Source organism: Tribolium madens, unplaced genomic scaffold (assembly GCF_015345945.1).
Source record: "Tribolium madens isolate multiple individuals breed KSU strain unplaced genomic scaffold, Tmad_KSU_1.1 Scaffold_19;HRSCAF=116;Tcas5.2_LG9, whole genome shotgun sequence".
Classification (NCBI taxonomy): Eukaryota; Metazoa; Arthropoda; class Insecta; order Coleoptera; family Tenebrionidae; genus Tribolium; species Tribolium madens.
This window is the reverse complement of record NW_025400983.1, coordinates 3840724-3852368: the sequence shown is the minus strand read 5'-3', so window position 1 is coordinate 3852368 and position 11645 is coordinate 3840724. Positions and strand designations below refer to the sequence as shown.

The following is an 11645-nucleotide window of genomic DNA, read 5'->3' as shown; positions in this document are numbered from 1 at the left end:
ACAAACAGAAATTTTCTCGTTTGTGAAATACTTATTCCTCTGACTGTACCTGTATTTCGCCAGTGGCATTAGAATTAAAAGAAAGTCCAACTTGACGTGCGATTACAAAACTCAATTAAAAAATTTCGACTAAAACGATTAGGTAGGTTTTGTGATCCTTTCCCACACAAGACATGTGGTAATTCTGCGAACCCATCAAATGACATCTCCATAATAAAAAGCAACTTCATCCTGTATTAACAATCGCAAACAACATCGTAATTTTAAAGTAATTTCCGAAAAAAAAAAACATAATCACCCGGCCATCACCTCATAGATGAACGAGATTTCATTTGTTTTCTCACAAAAAGTGTGACAAGAAGCGAAATGTTGTTATAATCGTCTCCATGTGTGTTTTTTGCGAAACGAAGTGTAAACAAATTTTTTGGGTCCTGGTCCGGGGTCGGTATTTAGTCATTATATCCACCCCCTGTATAATTTAAAAAATTGCCCAAATTATCTTAAAATCGTAAAATACACACAGGTGTCTTTGGGTAAAACAAATTCGATTTAAAACAGGATATCGTCGATTGTCCGAAAAGTCGCACGCAATCCAAGGACAATAATTTGTGACATAATAAAAGTTGTCATTGAGATCGAAATAACAGGGTAGGTATTTAATTTTAAAGCCGGGCCTGCAAGTCGGTCTCGCCTGGTCAAATCTAATGCTCAATTTGCGGTTTGATTTCCTGTCCAGGGCCGGCTTCGACGTCTCAATCCACTAAAACTCGCTTCCAGTGTCATACAGTTTATTTCGCAATGCATCAATAATTACTCTAGTGCTTACAGTAAAACTCATTATCTACAATTTTTTTTAATCTAGGATTTTTATACATTTAGATCACACTACTTGCGCATTGTTCAGTCGAGTACGGTCCATAACACAAGGTTTCGATTGCACTTTGTTTGAGTTTTTTGAGTTTTTTTTTAACACATGGATTCGGCCAGGGCCGGCTGAGGGGCGCTGTATGGCCCGGCCCACGGCTGGAGGTTCTGCAAGGCGCTGAGGGCCGTGTCGCCAGGGCCGGAGCTGGGGGGAGGGCCTTCGCTCATGTAGCCTTTGCTCAGGGCTTCCGCTTGCAGGCTGAGCATGAGACGGTTGGCGGCTTGGCGCTCGGCCTCGCGCTCTTCGGCCGTTTGGCGTCTGAAAAAAGAGAAAATATGTAAAAAAACAATATTTTCAGCATGGTCAATAAATTATTTTCAGAGAAGAGCAATAAAAATATGCCTCGACTGTACTTAATGAAAATATTTTTTTTAGCAAACTTCAATTTCATAAAGCGGAACAAAATCTTAAAGATTAGTTAATTTTTTTCCAACTTTTGTAGGAGTAGTATATTTAATATCGATAGTTCTAATGATGTTACTGTACAAAGTGTCTCGAAAATAAGTGAAAAAAAACTCAAAAGACATATTTGGGGAAAAAATAGAATAGCCAAATAGTTACTACGTTTTGCAAAAATTGTGATTAGATTTAATACTATTAAAGACATCCTCAAATGTTTTATTTTCAGTAAAAATGCGCCTATTGTATTTACTTTAAAACAAATCTAACTTCGATTGCAATAGAGCGGAACAGAAACTTTCTTCAAGATTAATAATTTAACACAAACTATCAATAAATATGAATAATAAACTAATTTATGAGAAGTGACAGTATTTAGATATCAGCTCAAACGTTCCCTAAACATTGTGACTAGATTTATCACAATAGAAAGATTAAAAAATATTTCAGAATTTTTATAAAAAATAAAAAATGTGTCATTATTTTTAGTAGAGGGCAACAAAAATATGCTTCACCTAAACTTAATGAAAATAAACCTTCTCGAAAATTTCAACTTTAAGCTACATGTTAAAAAAATACTGCTGAAATTTCTGATATACAGAAGGATTCAGTTAATATGGCCATGTTTGAGAGCAATCCGAGAGGTAAACCGCTCTGGAATTATAGAGTACAAGTGGTGGAATTATTTGGAAGTATTTGGAAGTATTTGGAAGTATTGTTTGGAATTCTTTGGGATTTTTTAAAATTCCTTAGAAGTACTCATGTGAATGCGCAAGCGGTTACTACATTAACGCAGGCGCATTAAATTGATAAAAGCACTCTTTAACATTGAGTCCAAAATAAAAACTATAAATATCACATCAGTTTACTTTTATTTAAATTTGGAATTATATATAGATGTTTGTGGAATCATTGGGAAGTATTTGGAAATATACCCGATTTTGTAATTCATTAAAAAATTCATAATTCTGTTAGTTTTCTTATAGTTACCTGGGGGAGTTTCATAAATTACAAAATGAAATTATTTTTACTGTCCTTTTAAGCATTTACTATTTTTACCGCGTCTCCTCATGGACTTCAAGCGAGTGTTACACACTTAAGAAGTGTTTAATACATAACTAAAAATTCGGTTATTTTTATTTCTTTTTAGTGTTATAATTCTTATACCGACTTTTTTGTCGGTTAACAGTCTTATTTTGTTTTGATCAAAAAACTTTTTTAAATTAAATCATGATCAAATTAAAATAATAATAATAATTAATAGTAAGTACAATGATTCAAATAGATTTTGCAATACGTATTTGTTCTTAATTTTGTTTTTTAGATTTTATATATTATTTATTTTTATTTAAATTTTTATTATTTATTTAAGAATTGGTTTTATGTTAGGTTTTCAAATTAATTTTTTGTCGTTGATTGTGTTTACTTTGTTTTACCTAATATTATACGTCCCCGGATCGGTGAAACGACTCTTGTAAAAGATAAAAAAATTAAATTTTCATTTTTTGGGGTTCAGCCCTGCTTGGTTAAAGATTAATTTTTAACATAATTTTAGTTAAATTTTTCTATGGAATAAAGTGCCTTTTGTGTGACAAATACGACAAAACTTTATTAAAAAAGTTGTTTGGAATCAACATTTAGGTCCCTATGCCAAATTTTAAAATCATCGGCTTACTACGTTTTATTACTAATAATCTAAATGTAAATTTATTTTATTCGTAATAAAAGAACAGTAAAACATAATAGGTAAACATAAAAAAATAACAAATCAAAGTTAGCCGATGATTTTGAAATTTGGTATAGGGGCTTCGATATTAATTCTAAAGGACTTTGTTATTTAATAAATATCACATCAATTTTTACTTTTATTTAAATTTGGAATTATTTAGACGTGGAATTACTTTGAAATTATTTGGAAGTATTTGGAATTATTTGAGATTATTTGAAATTATTTTCGAATTATCGGTATAAATGGGACTATGATGTACAAAATTATGGGCAGCGGTTTACCCCTCGGAGCAATCTTTCTGTAATGACAATTAATAAATAAATTAGTAATACTAAAAAAAATGCTGTTAGGCAATGACAGAAAAATAACCAAATTCCAATAGATCATTTCATATGAGTCACCCTATAAGTTTGTATCATTTTAAATACATACGAAAAAAATCTTCTACTACGTATAAAAGGTAATATACAGTGTTTTTCATTTATTTAGTGAAAATTTTCTCGTGGCCATGAGGCCAAATATCGTAAATTCATTTCTGATTTAAGACGTTTCACTCGGACATGATTTTATTTATGTTTGTTGGTCTCCATATTTCAGCTCCGTTAGTTTGAATAATGCAAAAGTTGTTATGATGATCGTAAGTTCCCGGAGTGACTCCGGGACAGATCTATATCTTGTCGGTTGACAAGGGATTTTAAACCGTTGCGACGTCTTTCTTCGTGCTGTCAACCACGACTTTAAACGTTTTAATAATTCCGAAGTTGGCCAAAAAGCGATCGCTTCAATTATTAAAACCGGTGAAAAAAATGAGTGATTTTTTATAGTTAAAACGTCCATTGTTTTCGTGCTCTGTTAGTCAAGTAAGACGTCTAGTGACAAAACCACTTCCAGTTAAATGGCCATTAGTTAAAGCACAAAGAAAATCTGCGACATTTTATTATTATCACGCTTGTGTCAATTTGTAAAACGCGAAACGACTATTAAGACTAACATACGTCACGATTTCCGTTTCCGCGTTTCTCTCAACGATTGTTGGCTTTTTGCTGATAGCTGGAGTGTCGACTGCACGTGTGAATATTTAACATCCTAAATACTAGACCTATGTCGGGCTACATTATTCAAGATATCGCTCTGTCGGCTCCTGCATAATACACGAGCTTTTACGGCGTCAAATTGGCACTACTAGGGCCATGAATCGACCCCCACCTAATGTTGTACAATGTCAATCAATTGACGATTGCTTTTTTAGAACCCAACGCAACGACCCGCTGGGACCACTCGGGATATATCAGACCTTCTCGCACAACACAACTCGAAACCAAAACAAAACAAACGTTGCCCTATGCTCTTTGCAAATTTGCATTGAAAAAAGTTGAATACGGCCCTGTACCTTTTTCCACTCACACTGTGTACACAGGGCGACAAAATAAAGTGATAAGAAAGCATTTGCTGAGAACATTTTCAAAAAAAAGTTCTGAAAGCTAGAACAAAGTGAACAAGTCGAAATCTGAATAGAAATTGATTTGATTTGAAAAATATTATATTATATTATATTTAAGGCTAGTGTTTTAAACTTCTAGATCCTCTTTGCTCAATGATCAGTGGTCATTTTTAAAACAAAAAAGCTCTTTATTTGCTTTAATTAGTACGCAGGTACCTAATCTGTTTGTTTATTCTAATTAGAACAAAGAAGGTGTAATTGACCATTTTTAAGCAAAAGAAGAGTCTTAAAACAAATACTTTTATAAAAATGCAATTTTAAGTAAGATTAACATGCATTTCTCCAATATGGCGCATTGTATGATTAGCAAAACTTAATTTCAAAAAATCATATCTTGAAAATTACTCGGTATATTCTTTTAAAAATTTGGATTTTAACTAATAGAGAGATGCTCTACACGTTGTGATGATGAAAAAAAAATTTACTCGTAGGGTTTTTCTTAGATTACATCGATTTACTTCGAACTTTTTCGAACACTGTTCGAAGAAAAGTTCGCCAATATTCAATTTCAATATTCAATTTCAAGTCCATCCCTTTAGAATGGCCTTTATTTGAAGAAAATTGGCCTAATAGTTGTTGAGTAATGATTTTTTGAAGTTAAAGTATTTTAAATTCATTTAAAGTAGAAAAAAATTATTTAGTTAAAAAAAAAACAAACGTCTTATGTGAAGAACATCAAATTTACTATTAAAAAAAGTTGAATACGGCTCTGTACTTTTTTCCACTCACACTACGTACCTATTTAAAACAAATTTTTTGAAAATTTTCTTCCATTTTTAAAAATCACATGTGTTAATTAAAAAAGTTAGATACGGTTCTGGAACAATCAAAAACACTATGACTGTGTCTTATTCTTTTCATTTTGTATTTGTTTAAGTTAGAACATTGTAATTTCTGTTGGTAGTACTGAAACTAAATTTCTTCTTTCAATTATATTAAATGAACCATTTTGTGATGTTTGTTTTTACGTAAGTAGAAAAAAAGGATTCATTAATACTGAGGCAAACTGTTGTCCGCTCTACTGAAATTTCTTAGAATTTGATTTATTTTCTAGCAAGGAAAGTCGAAACGCTTTTTTTTGTTGTTTTTCACATTTATTTCTTCTAGTGTGATAAATCTAATCACAAATTTTATCGAGCGTACCAACTATCTAGCTATACTTTATACGTGCATTTATTTCTGAAGCACTTTGCATAATAACATAGCGAGGAAATATCGAAATAAAAATATACTTTTGTTATAAAAACAAATATTTTCAAATTATTGAAGCAAGTTTATGTTCTGCTCTATTGAAATCAAAGTTAGATTTATTTTTAAGTAAATACAGTAAGAGCATTTTTAGTGAAAATGAAACATCTAACTATGCCTTTAACTGTGATAAATCTAATGACAATTTTTGCACGTAGGAACTATTTAGCTACTGAATTTTTTCCCAAATAATTTTGAGTTTCAATATTTTTTTTACTTTTTTATGTCTGTTTAATGATACTGATGTATATGTTTTATTTTATAATTATTAAATAAAGGTACAAATTAAACAGAGTTACAATTTAGGATACAGCTTTCTTGCTTCCTCTTATAATAGTCTGTAGCAAAAAAAATTGGAAAATTATTTTTCCAACAGAAAAAAATAGAGTCAAATTGCAAAATTTAAACTCTCATAACTTCTAAATTTTCATAAATAGAATTTTTTTAACTTTTTTTTCATATTCCTGGTGTCATACCTTATTTTTTGGGGGCACAAGTTCTGGCGCACCCTATATAGGTACTATCAATAATTTTCTTCTCTAATTTTTTTACCATAGGCAGTAAAATTTTATTTGAGCCAAGTTACAAGACTATTACTCTTCTCTGCTGTTATTATTACTTTAAAAATTTGTAGAAAAACGTTAAGGAACACACATTCACAGTAAAATGAATAGAAATAGTATATTACAAGCGAAATGAGAAACAGGAAAAGCGAAAGCAGTCACAAGGTTAGAAAAACCCTAGATTTATCAGCTATTTTATACACACTTGTAAAATAATAAAACAATAAACATAAAAATTGATTCTTCTCTATATTCTTGTTGATTTTGACATTTTAGAATATTTCAAAACTTTTGAACGACCTGTGAAAAACCCATATTTCTTAAGAATTATCATTAGTTTTAAAAATATAGATTACAAAATACAAAGAAAGACGAAAGTGTTCACTAAATAGCGTAAGAAAATTAGTTAGTTTCAAAATGCTTAAAGTTGTTAAATTTTGAAAAATATTCATGAAGAATGTTTTGTCGTTTTGAGGTATTTGAGATAATATGATTTTTTTTCACTGAAATACCAAAATTTTGAATTACGTGTTTTAAAAAGTGCCTTTTTGACATTTAATAGGCCCATACTGTTTGGAATCATACATAAATCACTTCCCAACCAAGGGATTAAAAGGTTAAGAACCGGCATATTACTCTAGCAACTTGGCATTGCATTCGTTGAAAAACAAATTTATGCGAAATAAAAGTCCAGGGCCTACTAATTGCTACTAGTCCATTTCGGTGTTTGTTATCTCTAGTCGGTTATCAGTTGACGTCCGTAAACCTTTTACCCTCAGGTATTCGTCCTAATGCCTCTGTTCGATGTAAAACCAGCACAATCCGGCGCCAGAAATTTAATGTAAATACCATCGTCGTGAAACCTTAAGCCCCCTTCGCGCCTTGTTCAAATACCTCCATAATCCCCCGTTAGTTCCCGTCCTCGCTCCGAATTATTGAATAATTACACGCAATTACCGGAATTAATTGTTAAATGTATTTAACTTGACAGAATGTTGTGCTAATTTATAATATGTGGCAAACAGTGTATCGCAGTAGACTATGTAAATCATAATTAAAATATAGCCGGGACCGCAACCGTGTTGCAGGCGGCTGGCTTTAGTGCTTTGTTAATAATTGAACGTCAGGTGCGATTAGTGAAACGCCTTTTAGTCTCGCACTGTGAGCGGCAAATGCGCCATCTTCCCGATCGTCACTTTTTTCGCAAACGTCACGCCGTGATTCGGTTTTAACCAATCACCGAACGCGAAACGCCGACAACTAACCGGCATTGTAATTATTAAATGGGTGGGAGGTAATTAAAATGAAGCCAAGATGGGGGTGTTCCGCTCGCGTTTAAGCCGGGTACTGATTAGATGTGCGCCCGCGTAGTTTAATTAGTGTGTTAATTAATTATGAAAGCTTCATTGTATCAACACCTAACGCTATTTAGATAATGTTCGCCGCTGTTCTGCTGCTGCTCTGTTCATTATTCTCTAATTTTCGGAATTGTTTAATTTGTTTTTGGCTAAATTAGTTGCCGAAGACTAACTACTCCAGAGAAGAGAAATTAAACAGATGAGGGATTGGAGTAATGGGGTTTATCGCACTGATAGGCCCGAATACTAACCAATTAAAAGACCAAACGTTTATCAAAAGGAACGCCACATCTGTCAATTTGAATACCGAATTTGCGCCCAAAAATTTAAATAATTGTAAGAATTTGAATAAGGAATTAATTTAAAACAGTCCTGTAGTGCGCTGTAGTGCTCACATTGTCAATTTTATTTTTAAAAATAAAAAATTCTCAACTTTTTTTTTTGAAAACTTTATTTTATGTAATATTTAATATTTTGGTGTTGTCATTTTGACAATTAAAAGATCTATCAAATTGGCTAAAAAAATTTGGGGTTTCTCTTTAAAAAAAATGTCGATGACGTCATTACTCAAAAACCAAGAAGTGTAAAATTTTAAATCAAGTTGAAAATTGTGAATTTTTTAGAATTAAAATTGACCTGTTTGAGCATTTTCCCCAAAACAAAATATTTTTAGTTTTAATACAACTATTTCATAATTTTGCCGCTCACTGTATATTTCAATTGTTCTCACGCAATTTGAGTGATTTCGATTAAAAACAAAAATATGTCATTTTAATTGAGATTTCACGTTAATTTCGACTTTCATCGTTTTAAGAATAATTAGTCCCGTTTCTCACGAGAAACGCTCAAGTTTGGTGAATCTAACTACAGTAGAACTTTTATAAAACGGACTAACAAGGTGTGGTGAATAATCGATTTCGAAATGTTCTAATAGTTATATATTTACGTTTTCATGGCTGTTAAGAAGGTCATAATGATGAAAGAGTTGTTTGAGGTCTGACGAAGCAGGGCCTTTATTCTCCTGCGGTTGTTATGGGCCTTAACAGCACGTGGTGCGTACAATATTTTTCATCCTACTATATTAAAAAAAATAATTTTTAAATTCTGAAAATGTCAATATTTGAAGATTTAAACTCTCAAAACTATCAAAAAGACGGGCATTAAAGAAAAGCGAAGCTGTTAAAACCGCTTAACAGCGTTAACAGCATTGAATGTTACTCATACTACCTATGCCTAACAACACGGAACGACGAAAAATATTAAAAGCAGTTAAAAGCAGCAATAATATATAAAGAAAAAATATTTCTCAATTTGCTTGTAGTATACTATTTCTGTTTATTTTACTGTTATCGTTAATTACTCATTTTTTTTTTTTAAATTAATTCCTATTAAAAAAATTAAAAACATTAAACACACATCTTTGCTACGTTTTTGTTATTTACATAGATTTAGTAATTGTAAAGAAGAGTAGGTAATAATCTTGCAACTTAGCTCGAATTAAACTTATTGCTTTTAATAAAAAAAATAATTATTAAAAAATTAAAAACATTAAACAAAAGTATTAAAAACAATACTTGAAATAAACAAAAATTGAAATGAAAATAAAGATAAAAGAAACTTTAAAGCACACACAACAATCACTATCAATATCAAAATTTTTGTGTTTTTTTTCTGTATACTTATGTGATTATTTTCAAATTGTTTCTACTGTTCCTGATAAAAATATCTATAAATAAATTTTTATTAATTTGTCAAAAAAGTAGTAAATCCATCTTTTAAGTTTGTAAAACCATTAATGCGTTAACAAGTCTTATGTGAAAAAAATTTAAAAAATCGTAAAGTAACTGGAAAAACTAATTTAGTTTTCTAACACACATTCTACACAGCATTGTGACGAATAATAATATAAATAATTCAGACCGAATAAAAAAAATAGTCTTTTTCTACTGTGCCGTAATAGTTATTTATTCAACGAGTTTGAGTGTAAATCGGACTCTTTATTTGACCGAGTGGATTTTTAAACCACGAGTGTAACGAGTGGTTTACTATCCACGAGGTGGAACAAAGCGTCCGATTTACACTCAAACGAGTGGAATACAACATTTTATTCTTCGAATTAGAGTCAACAAGGCTTAAACTTGCTTTAAATCTGTTAAAAATAATTTGACGTTTTGTATTGACAAATGCCAAACAGTTGTCAAAACTTCCTTACACGGGAGAAAAACCGTAAATTTTGACAGTGTCGAAAAATAAAATAATTAAATCTTGATAAAACACGACAAACTTGAAACCAAAGATTTGAAAATATAAAATAAGTTCGTGAATACATTTTTTTATTTTAAGAAAAACTGCATTTATGTAAAACTTTAAATTATTAGAAAATTTGAAAGTTATTTAAAAGTAATTTATTAAAAAACTGGTTTCGACGTCTTTGCTGAATCATCTGCTGAATCTTAATTAAATTCTGTTAAAATTGAGAGCAAAAAAAGAGCATTCTGAAATATTTTAGAAAAATAGTATATTATGTTATTAAGAGTAAAATTGATAGTTTATGTGACAAAGCTAAACTTTTAATTAATGTTTCAGTTGAGACGTTTTTCTCAGATATTTTGTAAAAAAAAATGTGAAAAAAACTAACTATTAAACGCGTATTGATAAAATTTATTAATCCTAAATTTTGAAAAAATAATTAAAAAAAACTCAAAGTTATTATCAATCCGCCTAGCAGATCTTAATTATACCGACGTGTAAAAACCCATTTTATTAAAAATCCTAAAAATAATGCTAGAAAAATTTAAGTCAAAATTTTTCAACATGTCTAAAAAAACAATTTTTTATTTATATTTTTCTTAAGGCCTTGATTTTAAGGTGGCTAATTAAATTTAATTTGTGATTGTTGGTAGAAATTCATTATTTCTTAAAGGATTGCATTTTTTTCATTAAAACTGAAGTATAAAGTAACAAAAGTTGGAGATGTGCAATCGGTTGTTGAGTCAGATAACGGCTCGCTTTCTCGTCGGTTGTCCTCCCGTTACTCGTCCAAATTAAATCATTAAAAGTACTTGCGCAACAACAAACCATTTCCTCGCTTTTACAAGCCTCGTCTTCCACAGCTACAATGAAAAGGAAGCTTTTAAAACACTTGAATAAATACACGACAAACCGATAAAGTCGGCTTTCAAGTGGCCACGGGTCCGGTTGATGGCATCTCCGGAATGTAATCCCGGCGTCGCTCCACAAACACGCTTTTTCGCATTTAAATAATAAAAAAAAGAAAAAAAAAATGTTAATAAGATTACAAGTGCCCCTATTGAAATCGCGTTGTGGGGCTGCGGCTGTCACAGTCCCCCGCCGGCGCCACGGCCTTGTTAAACACGGTATGTCCATTACAGAACAGGTAATTAAAAGTCGAGGCAGTTTGTTACAAAGGACTACTCGACATAACTCCGGTTTTAATCAACAAGCGAGAAATGTGTTAGATTCTCTCGGCTTCTTCTATTTGTGTCGCCGGTGGCGGAATTACGTTAAATCCATATTAGTGGCTCGCATGCGAACGTAAAACAGAACCAAACAAATGGAATAAACGACGACGAGAAATTCGATTAGGGTGTGTTTTACCAGCGCTTGACGGCGTCTCAGACAACCAACCTTCAGTCAATTACACTAATACGATCTGTATCGCTTTGGAAACCGCGTCGTTAAACCAAACGCAAGAGGGGCGAAGCCCGACGACGAACAGACGCAAATCTGACGAACAGCAAAACACCAAAACGACAATTTGTAATTTCAAAACGCATGTTTTTGCCTTCTTGGGTGAAAATTTGGTATTTTTGTTTTTTTTAAGTTGGCCCAACTGATTTTTTGAACAATGATTAAGTATTTTTCTGAAGTCGTCCGTAAAGTGAACGAAATAGCCTGTAAA

General features: G+C 31.5%; 1 protein-coding gene across 1 annotated transcript in view; it reads right to left on the bottom strand.

Moving 5' to 3' along the window:
• Positions 1 to 787: 787 nt before the first annotated feature.
• The window catches only part of LOC123015416 (T-cell leukemia homeobox protein 3-like), a 37354-nt gene continuing 26496 nt past the window's right edge, over positions 788 to 11645 (bottom strand). Inside the window, 1 exon segment of the mRNA XM_044415116.1 lies at positions 788 to 1183. Within this exon segment, the coding sequence (XP_044271051.1) occupies positions 967 to 1183 (217 nt within the window). The 3' untranslated portion in view covers positions 788 to 966.